Source organism: Blennius ocellaris, assembly GCF_963422515.1.
Source record: "Blennius ocellaris genome assembly, chromosome: 8".
In the NCBI taxonomy this organism is placed as follows: Eukaryota; Metazoa; Chordata; class Actinopteri; order Blenniiformes; family Blenniidae; genus Blennius; species Blennius ocellaris.
The window spans coordinates 11439747-11455390 of record NC_137657.1 but is presented as its reverse complement, the minus strand read 5'-3'; the positions used below and the strand labels follow the sequence as shown (position 1 = coordinate 11455390).

The following is a 15644-nucleotide window of genomic DNA, read 5'->3' as shown; positions in this document are numbered from 1 at the left end:
GCCACTTAACTTCATTTTTTTCAACATGAAAAACTATTGTTTCTCATTCATTCATTGGAATCACAGTTTTAGGAAACGTAGTACTCAGATTTACCATCAAAGAGCAAATCTTTTATCAGAATTGCCAACAGTTCAAATAAAAACGTAGTTTATTAAATGTAGGCTTAAAAAAAAAAATCTACACTAAAACAATGAAACATTTGCGTTGCCATTATTTACAAGTTATTTTCCCTCATTTGACGGGTCCAGCCCCCTCAAGATCAAACTGAGCTTATGGCCCATCAGCTAAAATCAGTTTGACATCCATAGTTTATCCCTTTGGGATGGCAACTTTTATCATTTGATCACTGCAATGGAATACATCCAATATAACATTATATAATTGTTATGGCAGCTGTTTAGATAAAAAAAGGAGAACCATATGTTTATTTGATCAACATTCATGCATTTGATATTTTTTCATCTTGAAATCAACTCAAACAGTGTGTCACAGTACTTCCAACTGGTACATTGTTCATGTGAACTTAGAATGGTCATTGGCACATCGTGGGACAGGTCCAGCCCATCAAAGAATTTTATTTTGATGAAGCTACATGGTTTATGAATTGTATTGATACAGATTAAGTGTAATTTACATCTCAGTCACAATAAACAGACTCACTCACTCTCATTCGTCCATCCATGGGTTACAGAGCCTATCCAAACCAACACTATGTTGGTAAGGTTTACAGGTTTACCATAAGGTGCATGGCAAACCTGTGTAAATTAACAAAGCGGACCTGCATGATGCTAACGGCCAATTGGGAGCAAAAACGGTTTCTCGGGGAGAAGTGGAATCAGGGGACTGAACTCAAAGTAAATGGCTGTTATCTCAGATGAGTTGTTTGAAATAATCTCGTGAGAGAGGTTGTTGAATGTTGCATTGATGATTAAAAAAAAAAAAAACAACCTTTGAAGATTTTTTGGACAAACAGTTGTGAAAGACCGGGTTACCGTGCCAACAGAAAAAACACACTGCATTTTCAAAGTTCTGCTTTGTTTTTTTAATTTTAAAAGCATCGGGTCTGCTAAGCCAATCATACAAATTCCTGCAGCAAGTCTAGAAAGACACAAAATGCAAAAGAGACACAAAAGGAGAGACGTGGAAAAACTCTGTTTGTGTGTGTGTGTGTATACGGGGGAAAAGAAGTGTCACAATAAGATGAACACATGCAATCACAGCCATTCCTAATGATGTGAAAATGGCCTGAACAGACAGACATGTCATGTCAGAGGAAGCGAATGTCTCAGTGTTCGGTGAGAGATTTACCAGGCACTTCAGATAAAAGGCGAGACCCACTAAATCAATTCAAAATGAGGGACGTGGGAGCACTGCTGCTCTCCTTGGCTCTCACATCCTGTCCATTCACTTGCTTCACCCATTCTTCTTTCATCTCTCCACTCATCTTCTCATATTGCACTTATCTCTCTTACTTTCCTCCACGTTCTCAAACCACCCAGCAATTAAAACAAGGCTTGTTTACCACAAGTGTTTGTTTCAAATTCAACTCTCGGCAGCCAAACTTTAAAGTCTATATATATAATTTTTTTTTTCATTCTCTTTGTGCGGAACCAGGAAATTTACACGTGATAAACTGCTGATCTTTGACATATATTTTGCTCAGTTTTAATTGTAATACTGATCACTATATGGAGACGTCAAATTCATTCTTAAAATATAAACTCGACACACTTAACTATCGTCCCTGCATTGTATGACATTATTGCAAACAGATATATCTGTTATGGCACTTCAAGGATGAAACACTTTAATGTCTGAAGTAATAAACATAGTATTTTGAGTGACCAAAACTACACTGCTGTTCAAAGACATTTTATAGCTTACTGGGTAATTATTCTAGCAGTTCTATGTAGGATTTATACCATCTAAATAGAATATTTAGGGGTGTAATAAGGAGTGTGTCTTGTTTGTGTGGAAATCCAGATATTTTGCATCAAATTTTTCCTCTGCTACTAAACCACAGGAAACTACAACATGAGGGGCTCACATAAAAATAGGAAATAAGAGTTAAAAACTGAGATTTCTTTCTTTTTTTTAACCTTTAAAACAGTGTTGGTATGAGACATATATTGTGATTTCAAGTCTGAAGAAAACATCAGGAAAACAAAAAACAAAAAAAAAGTAAAATATAGTTTGGGGGGGGGGGGGGGTCTTTTCTTTGTAATACTGTAACGGCCCAGAGTCACCGGAGACTTTTCCTCACCGACTGTTCGTGTGGTTTTTAAGACTATTACAGTAGATGTCACAAATAATGTGCTCAGTTTGAAAACACTTTCTCAATGAAGTGATCCAGAGATCAATTTAGGGTACACAACAATACTTGCACAAACATTGCATAGACAATAGATTTTAGATACGAAAACAGACTTTAGGCAACCGTGTGTGTTTGACATGGTTGACCAGCAGGTGGAGACAAATAAAAAGTTGAAGTTTTCTTTAGAAACACTGCTCTGTTCTTCAGTTTGTGCTCGTGCTCTTGCGTGTGCTTGGCTCTCACGTCTAGAGAAGCGTACACTTAGAGGATTTCTTCTCTGTGCTGCTGGTGATTTTGACCTCTCGGCCTGAGGCGCCCTATAGAGTTCATGAAAAAAATAAATAAATACATGAGTAAGATGCTTCTGAATATGCAATTACAGTTGTACGATCAAGGGGAAAAAAGATATGAAGATGTATGTTTTCTGCTTCTACACTTACCTGCTTCTTGCTGGATTTTTGTAGTATGTCTCGTGCCAAAGACAGAAAAGACTGCGGGTTACAGAGGAAGAGCAGAATAAGGGATGATAAATCATGTTACATGTGCAATCTTTTGCCCTTACTGCTGAAAGGATATAACATGTACTCTTCTTATAGCGATGGTCCCTACACTGTTCAGGACAGGGGTGCCCACAAACATCAGGGCCAAATTGTATTTATTTATTCACTTTTAACTTGTTTTTTTTATTGCTTTTCAACAGTCTGCTGTATGGTTTATGCTATATCTGTTTATAATAGTAATCTTTCAGTTATAATTTCCATGTGACAAACATTCCAGACTCTTTCTCTCTGTTGTAAAATTGAGGCGTCGTCACCATAGAGTCATATCCTTTTGGCAATCATCATGAAAACCGTTAATATTTTCATTTTACCCAATTAATGCTGCTAAGGGCTGCTTATTCTGAGCGAAAAGCAAGGAGATAATCATGCTGCCATCATGACTGATAATATAAATACAATTTTGTAGTCTGTGGTTAGAAAAAAATGAAAAAGAAGGAGTTCTACAATGGAGCTTAATCACAGAACAGATTCATCTGCATGTCAACAAGCATGAGCCTCTCAGCACCATCATGAAGACAAAATAACGTGAGTAACTCCCAGATCTTGGTCAAAAGAGAGGAAAACCACTTAATCAAGATGATTAACGGGCTTGTTAATGAGTTTATGAATTAGTGCTTCTACCCTATATTGCATGACAACTGTCAACATCTCACTCTTCTTCAGTATCACTGTGTGTATTTGAATGGACTGAAATGCTCATATTACACACTCAGTATGTGACGTCATGAGGAGCGCTGTAATAACTTGTACACAGGGTTTCTGGAAGGTTTTGAATGTTCTAGATATCATTATCTAAACAAGACCCATGTGAAAGTGTTGATAAGCTGTAAAATATGACCCCTTCAACAGGAAAAGGCACAGTAGTGGGGTTTTTTTTTACAACTCACCTCTTCAACGTTGATGCTGGACTTTGCGCTGGTCTCAAAGAATCTGATCCCGTGGTCTTTTGCCAGCTGTCAACAACAGACGCAGAGCGGCTTTCAGTTTACAGTCAGTCAGGAGACGGTTCATAACCACTTCCTGGTCGTTATCTAAAGTAAATCCCTCCCAATCCCCTGAACGAGCGATGCCTACTTGTTAAAGTATATGTCATTATAATACATCTTCTTCACGTAGAATCACTAAACTGTTCATAATCCCACTGCTTTCTGAATGTTTGTCACTTCAGCTACAGCAGGAAATGTGTTATGGACAGAATTTGTCGGGATCCTCTCACCTTCTCGCCCGTCTCCCTGGAAACTTTCCGCTTTGCCTCAATGTCACACTTATTGCCTAGTAACATCCGACTGACCCCGGCTGATGCATTCTGGGAAAGCAGGGAAATTGCAATTAATGGATGAGAGAGCTAGTTCAGCTGTGCCTAAACGAGAATGTCGGCATAATGAAAGACACATATAAAGAGACTAAAGGAGAATGCAGAACACAAGTCAGAACGATGTACATTGAGGACAGCAGCAGCAGTTTGAAGGGAGAAGAATCTCCCCACTGAAAGGGTTCAATAAGTGGTGGCAGTCACCCACGTTCACAAATTTCTCCTCGATTGAAGCTATTAAAAAAAAAAGAAGAAGAAGAAAGACAAAGCTACAAACGGACCAACATAGAAATTTCTATTCTCATTTGCAGATGGTTCATTTACTTTGAAGAGAAATCGTGTGCCTCACGTTGAGAACAGACTCTTAAAAGAAGGCCGAACACTTATTCTCACTTATTGGGCTGTAAGTAATCAGTAATCCATCCACTAAAGCCCATCATCTTGAAGCCTTTCTTTATCTTGTTCCCTTGTTGTATGAACACATTTAAAGAGTTTCAAAAATAATCATCTTATCTTTGTAACATGAGTTTAATCAAATCAATACGTTTTAACAGAGAAAAGCAAAGAAAAAGCTCCTGAGAGGCTGATTGTGGATTATTTAGTCCTAAAATCTTGTAAACAAAAATATAAAAATGTAAACCAGGGCACTTCCATGAAGCCTTGCTATTTATTCCAGGGCTAGTACACAGAGATAACTGTGGTTCAACCAAACTGATTCAACAGCAGAAAACACAGACAAAACAAAACACAGCAAACACCAAGTATGACGGTCCCATTTTAACTCGAAGATCACAAGCAGCTGAAGTCAGTGTGAAAATTACAATGACGTCAGATTTTATGAGAAATCAGAAGGCTTCTTTACATATTAGCCTGGGCGACCCATTTTATATCAATATATTCCATTTAGACAACATCAGTTGGGACTAAATCGATGCCCAACACTCTAATCTCATTTGACTGAAATGAGTTAAAATCACAAGCTGTGCTTCGCGATCTCTGTGAGTGAAGGCTGGTGACTCACTAATGACGCACTCCTTAAAAGTCTTTCCTGGTTGTCTTAGTCATGTATAAGTGCAAACAGCCTCACTTCCTTGATGCTCTTCATCCAGTTCTGGATGTTTTCGAAGGACTTGTCGTCTGTGATGTCGTACACCAGGATGATGCCCTGAGACAGGCGGGGGAGAAAGGCCATTTAAGGTGCAGCAGGAGCACAAAGGGTCAGTGACGTCGGCCTAAATGTCCCGCGGGCGTCCTGCACTCACCATGGCTCCCCTGTAGTAGGCCGTCGTAATGGTCTTGAACCGCTCCTGCCCTGCCGTGTCCCTACATAACAACACACACACACACACACACACATGCAGAGTTCAAACTTATGCACTCGTAACAGACTCTGGAAACTCCGAGGTGGAAAATCTACACGATGAACTTGTGTGCAAGGTGGTATAAGTAATAATATTCAGCTTGTTGAGTCGAGAAATGATTGTTAATACCTTTGTAGTGCCTACAAGTAATGTCGTAAACACTGGGATGACAATGCAAAGTGTAAAAATTTAATTTTACTTTCAACTTACTGATATTAGCATCAACTATTCCTCTTTTATTTTTTTTCCCCCTCTGTGGATTACACTGTTTTAGAAGGAGTATTAGACGTAACACAGAAACAATGGACCAAACAACAGATTGCAGCAGTGAAAGCTCATGACATTTTACTATCAAAACGACACAAACATCCAATTCACACTGTGAGTTTGAGAGGATATGCAGATCTTTCAGCTGAAGAAACTAGTCTCTTTTTTTAGCTTTTTTTTTCTTCCAAAAAGAACGATTGCAGAAAAGAAGTGATTTGATAATGCACTTACAAAGGAATCAAGTTTGGTCATAATAGATTTAGTGAAAAGTGGATCGAATGTGAACATTATCAAGATCTTTTATTCCCGAAAGCAAAGAAAATGTTGTTATTTAATATGCCCTTTATTTGCCGATTTGGCTCAATTAAACTCAAATGGGACTGTATGTGGCGCATAATATTAGTTTGACTGCCCTGAACTGAACTGTAAGAAAAATCAACACGAGAGAAGATATGAGAGAAAAGGGCAACCTCAAAATAATCAACTTTTGTATTGAATCTTCTCCCACCACAGTTGTTTGGTAAAAATGTGCCATGAAATGCCAAATGGGATTTATCCTCAGGGAGACCAAAATCACACAAAACACCTTTAAACCATTCGAGGTAACGTTTATAAACTGAGCAGGAAAAGGGGGTAAATTTTACTCTGTTTCATCACAATCCTTAAGATTGATGTTTTTCCATACATGCGGCTCTGAAAGAGTAGTCCTTTCGGAGTTCCTATTTTTTGTTTTTTCTTGAATAAGGGCACAGATACAGACCTATTTTTTTTTTTTTATAAAGACACCAGACCTTTACTTAACTCAACAGAATGCAAGTTAAGTGTGGAAACGGCTGTCGCTGCTCAGACATGAGGAGTCTCTCTGTGGTGACTGTGCCTGATGGACACTCGGACAACAAGCCCTGTCATAAAGTCTTGATTTCGAGAAGAGGAGGGAGGTTCCTCTTTCCTCTCAGGAAGGAGAGACACGAGGCCCTCCGAGGCCAGAGGAAGATAACCCGGTGAATCATTAATGTCCGCTCCGCCCGATCACAAAACAATCTACGTCAAGTCTCACCACACTTGGAGCTTCACCTCTTCTTCCCTTCCACTTCAATGGTTTTTACTTTAAAGTCGATGCCTGCGAGACCACAAGAGGACAGAGGACGGAGGATGGGGGAGAAAAGGGGGGGAGAAGAGACAAGGAATGTGTTAAATACCAGTGATATGAATGGAAAACATCCCACATTGCAGAGCATATAGGTCACCATCACTCAGGTGGAAGCGGGTCATTGTCACGGCCATGTTCATTGTGACTGTGACCCCTCTGTGCACCCCCATCCCACATAAAAGGCAGAGGTACAAACTTTCTCTGGGCTTTGTTTGTTTTTTTTCCCCCCTCCCTGCTGGATGGACAAACTGAGAGACAGTCAGACAGTTTGGGGGAGAGAGAGAGAGAGAGAGAGAGAGAGAGAGAGAGAGAGAGAGAGAGAGAGAGAGAGAGAGAGAGAGAGAGAGAGAGAGAGAGAGAGAGAGAGAGAGAGAGAGAGAGAGAGAGAGAGAGAGAGAGAGAGAGAGAGAGAGAGAGAGAGAGAGAGAGAGAGAGAGAGAGAGAGAGAGAGAGAGAGAGAGAGAGAGAGAGAGAGAGAGAGAGGGGAGTGGGGGGAGATGTCCTGTTTCAAAAAACTGTGCACGCCAGAGAGCCAGCCATTCTTCTGGGAACGCAGAGATGGTAAGAGAGATAGGAATGAGGGTGGGTGGACCTTCTGAGTGAGAGGAATGAGATGCAAGGGAGAGATGGGGGAGAGGGTCAGTGAAGAGACACATTCAATGAGCGGGAGTGGGGGTGGTGCTGGTGAAACATCTCAATAATAAAAGAAAATAGAGAAGCAACATGAGCAACAGCAGACTAGTTGAGACATGAAGACAGTGTGGGGAACCAGTTAGTGCAGTGTGGGGAATCACACAGGGCAGGAATGAATCTGGAAATGTCAGCAAAACATTACTCATGTCCCAAGTTTCCCCGGAGGCTGATTATGAAAACAAACGTTTGGAGAGAAGCGACGTACCGATGGTGGAAATGTACGTGGAGTTGAAATTGTCCTCGGCGAAACGTATGATCAGACATGTTTTCCCCACTCCGCTGTCTCCGATGAGCAGCAATTTGTAGAGGAAATCATACTTTTTCGCCATGATCGGAGCTTTTCTTCACCCAGAAAGAAAGGAAACCAAAAATCGCTTCTTGTCGACTTTAAATGGCAACTTTTTTTCCCCTCTAGAGGAAAAAAAAAAAACCAAAAAACAACCCAAACAGTCTTCTTTAAAACGCTTCCTCCATGTAACGAATGAATCCTCCTTTCTTTTTCGTTTTTCTTCTTCCCTTTGCTCCCAGACTTGTCACCGGTAAATTCCGATCCCCCTCAGAGCCTCTCTGCTGCGTTTGGATAAAAAAGAAACTCACTCCATCCAAAAAGTTAAAGTGACTGTCTCATCGCCGGATCTGTTACAGATGTAATCCTCTATTCCTCCAACTCAGGCGGCAACATTCCGTTTACAAACATACCGGAGCGGCGACGTGTTTTTTTTTTTCTCAGAAAAAAAAAAAAGAAAAAAGAAAAAGTTGCTTTCGGCCCCACAAATCCTGCAGCGGCTGAACGGCTGCGTCAACGTGTGGGAGTGAAAAGTAAGGATGCAGCTGCGCACCGCGGTCACCAGAAGGCGCTATTCTCTAAATATATACATCATTACAAATACTGACTCAAGTAAAAAAAAACCCAACATATTTAAATATTTAAAAAGATCTAAAATCATCACATTGCGAGTATGATCCTTTTAAAAGCGATGACCGGTTGTTTCCTAATGTTCTGTTTGTATTCATCATGAGGCAAATAAATAAATAAACAAACAAGGAAATGAAGAAAATGAATTAAAACAACATGGTTTACTTAACTCTGCTCCTGGATCTGTCCGTCCCTTGTGGTACCTTGGTGTGGATGAAATTGAAATTAGGAACTTGCTTAAAATTGCCGGCCATATTCTTTGTATTTCATTTGTTCTCTTTAATGCACTTTGCATTTTGTCATGTGCAAAACTTTTATTGAAGATTTGTTTAAAAAGAACTGACAAGAATCTTGATTTTCAGACATTAAGACTATGAAATACATTACAACAAAGTGATTAAGAAAGGCATACAAGGAGAATAAATAAATTAAGAACTTTATTAAGCGAGGGGTATTCATTGAGTGAGATCGATTGTTTAATAGAAAGCCTAAGCAAATGATTGCGTTTTATGGCCTGATTTAAAAGAAGATAGTGTGTCAGCAGTCCTCAGGAGTGTAGTCACTAAAAGCTGCTTCACCTTGTTGACCTCTGACTTTGAGAACACTCAGTAAACGTCTTCCCGAGGACCTCAAGGGGTGTGGATGAAGTAAATCCGAGATGGATACAGGCCCAAGGCCATTCACAGAAAGTGTGATTTTGAAGCCAATATTCTGACAGAGGCAGACGGCTCAGGGAAAAACACCTCCTTGGTGTAAACGTGAGTGTGTTTGTATCTCTGTATTTGCCCTGTGATGGTCTAGTGAAACCTGCCATCTGTGTTAGCTGGGATTGGCTCCATACACGCGCAATGAATCAGAATCAGAATCAGACTCAGACTCAGACTCAGAATCAGAATATATTAACCCCTGGATGATATTCCTATAAGACAGTACGCAATGTCAGATGTGCACAGTAAAATATGAATATAATAAAATACAGAACAATATTGTATATACAATGCAGTATAAAGACGATATGAGACAATACGAGGACAATATCGAGTCAACTAATATATGAAGCGAGACAACGGGGACACCATGTTGTCAGGTTGAGGATGGAGGCACGTGGCTCCTCCTCTCGCTCCGCCAGCAGCTTCCGGTCGAGACAGAAATCTTTAGTTCCTGTTTGAGACTGAACACGCAGCCATGCCTGTAAGTACCAGCCCGTCTCATCTGCTTTCTGTGTATACACCTCGATTCGAATCATGTCGCACGGAAAAAGTTGTTTTTTCTTCTGTGTGTCGTGACGGTGAAGTTTTGATGCAATTTTAATATAAATGGAATAAGAAGTGAACGGAGGCAATATGGCGAAGCACGTGTCGGAGCGCACGCGGCTCCTCGTGGCGCCCGTCTTCATATCTCCGGATATATTCTCTTGACATCTGGATTATAGATGGATAAACTCGTTTTGTTGGCTCACATTGACACATATGAACGGATATTTTGGTTGTTGGAGGGTTTTATTGTGAATATTCAGTTAGAAGTCTACCTATAGTCTTTGCGCTCAAATATCCTTTGTTTCTAATTTCAAGGGTCACTTTATATCTTATAAATTCATTTTGCAGCTGCAACATGAATTTATAAGATATAAATAGGTTCACTTAGTTTCAGCTGCAACATGAATTTATATCTTGTAAATTCATCTTGCAGCTGAAACCAACTGGACCTATTTATGTTATCATGTTGTAAACGAGTCTGTTACTGTTTGTGGTTTTATAGTTGTATATTAAATGCTCCTTTAGTGATATTTATCCTGATAGCTCATCATATTTGTTTCTTTCTTTCAGCTCGCCAAAGATCTGCTGCACCCCAGTCCTGAGGAGGAGAAGAGGAGGCACAAGAAGAAACGTCTGGTTCAGAGTCCTAACTCTTATTTTATGGATGTCAAATGTCCAGGTAGGCCTTTCCAACTTCCACATCTCTCCACTTGATTTTTCACGAGATTTGGAGCCTTGACTCAAAACAAAATGTTCACAAACTACAAGTTTTGCCTTTAAGTGTTGCCCTTTCATTGTTCCCATGGTGATCGGGGTGTCAAATAAGGCAAACAGCAACTGTTGTGGTTGTTTGTATGGAGAGTTTCTAATGTGGCTCTTTCACACAAACGGCTGCAACGACAGTGTAAACAAGTGCATTTTGTGTGTGAGGGTGTTTGGCAGCTCTCTTTCTGTTCAACGGTTCATGAGATGCTCGCGTGTGTTTTTTTTCAGGTTGCTACAAGATCACCACCGTTTTCAGTCACGCTCAGACCGTGGTGCTGTGTGTCGGCTGTTCGACGGTCCTGTGCCAGCCGACGGGAGGGAAAGCTCGACTGACGGAAGGTACGACGAAACCTGCACCGGACTCTCCTCAGGCACATCTGGTTTGAACCGTGGGCAAGAGAAAGAACACGGTTATTTGGAAGAACAACTCTGAGTACACTAAGATTTAACCTCATAGATGTGTTTGTTTATTTCATATGGAATCATCAGTACATTAATAGTAAGTGGACTTTGCTTATATAGTGTCGGCTGTGTGAGCAGCTCCAACAGCCCTTTACATTGCTCATCAAATTCACACCCCAATGGAGGCTGCAGCCATGGGGTCCAGTGTCTTGCCCAAGGACACTTCAGCAGGTGGAGATGAGAATCGGCTTTGGTTCAAGTTTAGTTGTTCATCGACAATTTATATAAAGCTAATGGTTATGTGATCAGCAGAAACCAACTCTTGTTTAATTTGTGCTTGAAATGGACTATTTTCCAAATGTGAGTTGCAAATATAAGTTAATTCACAGTAGTTCATTTTGGATTAATTCTTGACTTTCACTGTTGGGGGGATTTGGGTTTGACTCGCAGCACTAAGTCTTTCAAGGGTAATGCAGTGTACTTGCACAAGGCTGAATTAGTGTTCATCAGTGCGCTACATATGGACATGAACAGGCACGTGTGCCTCAAACTAAACGTCATGAATGCAGAGTACAGAGCATAGATCAACCTCGTAAGAGGCAAAAAAAATATTATCCCCAAAGGGAGCTAAATTGTGCTTGAATCTAGAACATGAGCATTCAGTGCGTTTTCAACATAGTTTTAATTAATTACAAACGGATGATAAAAGATGCCTTTTAAGAAGCATAAATTCTCTTGAGGGGACTTGCCAGTGTTTATCTTCGTTAAATCACATGTTTCAAGTTTATTCCGAGCTTTCTGAATTTTTATAGCTGGACTTTCCACAGCTGATACTCATTCTAAAAGCCTCTGTCATTAAACTTTCACAATTAATTTGTTTTGAGATATTGATGATAATCTTTATGTTTTTAACCTTTTGTCTTCACTGTTTAAATGCCTTATTTAAAAAAACCAAAATGTCACAGTTCTACCTCAACTGATTATAGACCTTTAGCACCAGGACGGACTGGATATTCTGTCCTGGCGAGCTACAAGCTGAATTAGACTCACTCCCACACCCATGCCTTTGTGTTGCCCGTTCATTGTGTCGGTCATGAACAGGGTGTCTATCGAGGCGTACAGCGACTCTTGTGGTTGTGAGAGAGATTCATCAGCCCCCGTGAGTCTCTACACAATCCACCGCAAGCACAGTTGCTACACACTGTCCTATTCAGACACATTTCTTTAGATTAGATCAGTGATTGGATTCAGAAAAAAGGCCAAACCGTTCCCATGTGAGAGGGCGGCGCTCTCTTTGCCGTTCCTCAGTGAGCTGGTTGAGTTGGAGGTCAAGGTTTGTTTTTCCTGACACTCATGACGTCCCACCCACTCGATCTGCTGCTGTGGAAACCGAGGGCTTGTCAAGGTGCCGCACTCCCGAGTTACTATGGGTGCAGCGGCAGGCTGTGGCTCAAAGACACTTGTTTGAGAAAGTGGTTGAGTGTCTGATAAGGCAGATGGCAGCATGAATTTCAATGTTCTCATGTCTGTTATCAGTGAATCGGCTTTCTCACAGTCTCTGCTGCACTGGCAAGTATCTATATTATCATACCACTTCATTATCTTAAGAGCCAACATCTCATTCTGCAAGTTCTTTACATTTAGTATTTTCTCAATTTGCACCTTGGGTCATTCCTACACAGTTGTTTAGTAGATTTTAGAATAATCCTGACAGATCCTGTTAATACATCCATCAAAATGCCTGCGACCAATTTAATTTAAAGTTTTAATCATCCAACAATGATTTTTTTATTGTCACAATATGATATTGTGTCGCGCAATACAGTGTACCACTGTCCACAACAGCTTTCAATATAAAAATGTACATTTATGCGTTTAGTATTAAAAGGGCAATGTGTGAAATATAGCAATAAACACCGGAGTAAATTGATCAAGCACATCATTGAGATTAGATTTCAATTTTAAAAAAAGAAGAGGACATATGTTTGTTTGTTTTTACTGAGGAACTTGAAATATACATTACAAGTATAATGACACTTTTTCAGTTGTCGGCTGGTTTTGTAGCTGTTTTCAAATCTCATTAAATATAAACCAGCTGTATTTCCGTGTCAACGCATCGGTATGGTTCCAGGTTTGATATTACTCATGGCAAAGCTGGATTTTAATGTCGGATATTGTTGCAATCTTCCGTCTGAGAAAGCCCAAATCACTGAGGGCATCACCTGCTTTAAAGGAAAATGTGACTATAAAGCGTACGTACCTTGTATCAGTAATGTTTTCAAGACTTTAATCACAGCTGTGAATACCAGGTTAGCAGTAAGAAACACTGCTTCTTGCAATATATATATATATATATATATATATATATATATATATATATATATAGGGAGGGAGGGGAAGTCTTGAACGTTTGACTAATGGCTCTATAAGATATGGTCTTTAATTTTCCTCCTTAACAGAGCTATATTTTTCTTTGTGTTTTCCAGGATGCTCCTTCAGGAGGAAACAGCACTAGTTGGTTGGACACTCGAGCGTGAAAGGGAGCAACTTGATGGACGTGAAGTGACACTGCCACAGAGCTGAAGCAGAGGAGGGAAGATGAGACGAACTGGAATACAAATCATGTAATATAACCAGTTGTCAATCCACTGAGAGCCCTCGCCTTATTTGTGCCCCACTAACACAACTTATATGATTCTTCCTATATAAAATTGGGGTATTTTGCTTGGGGGAGGGGGGGGGGGGAAACCCAAACATCACAAGTGCTTCTGATCTTGAGAAGATTCTTAGACATCTTTTGTCCGGTAAAAGACATTTGATTGCAGCGTCCTTTCAGAAGAAATGATACTTAAACATGGTAAAGATCTGATATTCTGAGAAAAGTCTCTTTGTATTTTCCGGCATTGCAATCTCCAATGAATATGCACACATTTACAAGAAGGGTTCTGGTCCAGACGAGGCCTGATTGCTTAGTGGTATAGATTTATGCAAATGTTGAAAATGGTCCACTATTTCCAAAACATAAAACACTGTGGCTTATGCTGGGAATTACATCGTATATTGCTCTTTTACCAAAGTGTTTGACATTGTTAAAGCTGCACTCTGTATGATTAAATATTGATTATTCATGCTGGAGCTACAATAATACTTTTGGATCAGTACCATGGTGAAGTGGGCGTGGCTTGTAACGTTGGACAATGATGTCATGATTGCCTGCCGCATGGTGGGTGGGGGGGTTGCAGGTTTTCCTCAGGTTCAGTGGGGTTCAGAAGTCATCATTGGCGCTGCTTCTACAATGGACAATGTGAATGGCGTGCTTGTTCGTTGTTGACTCGTTGAAATGGTTTTGGGAAATTCTGGTCAAGACAGAATAACGGGAATCAGAATTGTGACCCTCGTTCGCTGGCCCCGCCTTTATTGGATGGTGGGCATGTCGGCGGTTGGCACGGTGTTTCTTGCACGCCTTTAGGTTTACACTGAAGAAATCTTAATCAGTGAAGGGAGTGCTTCAATGATAACACTGTTGCCATGGTTACATGTTTTTAAAAAGAAATGTCTTGCTTGATTGCACACTACCAAATAAATGTGTGGCAAACGGAGAATGTGTGTGATTACTGATTGTTGAATGATCATCCATTCGTCTTCTTGAAGAGCTTCAGCCAATTCAGTACTGGAGCCAATCCCAGCTGACAATGGGGGGGGGGGGGGGGGTCACTGGTCCATCACTGGGCAAAAACACTACACTGACTTGCACATACAGTCAATTTAAGGTCACTGAACAACCTAAATGCCTTTTTTGGGGGGGGGGACTGGGAGGAAACTGGATTAAGCCAGACTTGCACAGTGAAAACATGGAGACTCCATAGAAAGGCCCACAATGTAAACATATTCCTCCATAGGATCATGCTCAATTGTCAATATACTGCTGCTAGGTATATTTCATTTAGACCTATACAATAAAAAGTTGGATCTAAGATCTAAACAAAAATTAAATGTGAATAGTGCTTTAACTTTTAATGTGTATTGTCAACATTCAACACGAGCTCTATACCTTTATCTTGCACAATTTGACAGCCAAACACATGTTTTCCCTTTTCCTGCCAATTTCGTAAAGAAATAATCTGCATTTTCCCTCAATGCCTTGAAGATTATGTGACAATGATAAATTCAGATTAGAATGGTTAGTGCTGTGGTTTATTTAAACAAAGAAAATAGAATCCAAGTCAGTTCTGTAGTTTAAATTCTGACTTTGTCTTGGTATGACCCCCTTCAGAAACTAAACTAATGTATTCAGTTTGATCACAACCTCAAGACTTTGTACCAGAATTAAATACACTGACGACGCACTGGGACGTATTAACTGAACAAGTCCAGGTAAAGTCATCACGAGTTAACATGACCTTAAAAACCCAAAGGGCCTCACTGTTATAATGAGCTTTTTGCTTTACTTCCTGTCACTGTATAAGCAGTGGGCCTGTAGTTGTCAGGAGGTCGCTGACTTTTGACGTGTGGTTGTAGTTCTATTGATGGAGCTGACACAAGTTGGTAGCGCTGCACATGGAGGTGGTTGATAGACGGAACCATTGAACGACCCGTCTGTTTCCCGGTGCAGCGGAGAAAATGAAGCTGAAGGAAAATACAGCCGTT

General features: G+C 40.3%; 2 protein-coding genes across 2 annotated transcripts; one reads left to right on the top strand and one right to left on the bottom strand.

Moving 5' to 3' along the window:
• Positions 1-1019: 1019 nt before the first annotated feature.
• rab13 (RAB13, member RAS oncogene family) lies at positions 1020-8444 on the bottom strand. The gene is given in 9 exon segments (XM_080501037.1): positions 1020-2632; positions 2756-2806; positions 3763-3828; positions 4092-4181; positions 5275-5352; positions 5450-5510; positions 6873-6889; positions 6892-6935; positions 7864-8444. Coding segments are annotated over 9 exon segments (603 nt in total). The 5' UTR covers positions 7988-8444; the 3' UTR covers positions 1020-2560.
• Positions 8445-9721: 1277 nt separating this feature from the next.
• Positions 9722-14593, top strand: rps27.2 (ribosomal protein S27 isoform 2). The gene is made up of 4 exons (XM_080501265.1): positions 9722-9765; positions 10401-10509; positions 10824-10934; positions 13484-14593. The coding sequence occupies exons 1-4, from the start codon at positions 9760-9762 to the stop codon at positions 13510-13512; spliced, it is 255 nt and encodes an 84-aa protein (XP_080357391.1). The 5' UTR covers positions 9722-9759; the 3' UTR covers positions 13513-14593.
• Positions 14594-15644: the final 1051 nt, after the last annotated feature.

Coding starts and splice junctions, on each gene's coding strand:
- rps27.2 (XM_080501265.1), top strand. Junction 10,510..10,823: donor TATGGATGTCAAATGTCCAG/GTAGGCCTTTCC, acceptor GTTTTTTTTCAG/GTTGCTACAAGATCACCACC. Junction 10,935..13,483: donor GAAAGCTCGACTGACGGAAG/GTACGACGAAAC, acceptor TGTGTTTTCCAG/GATGCTCCTTCAGGAGGAAA.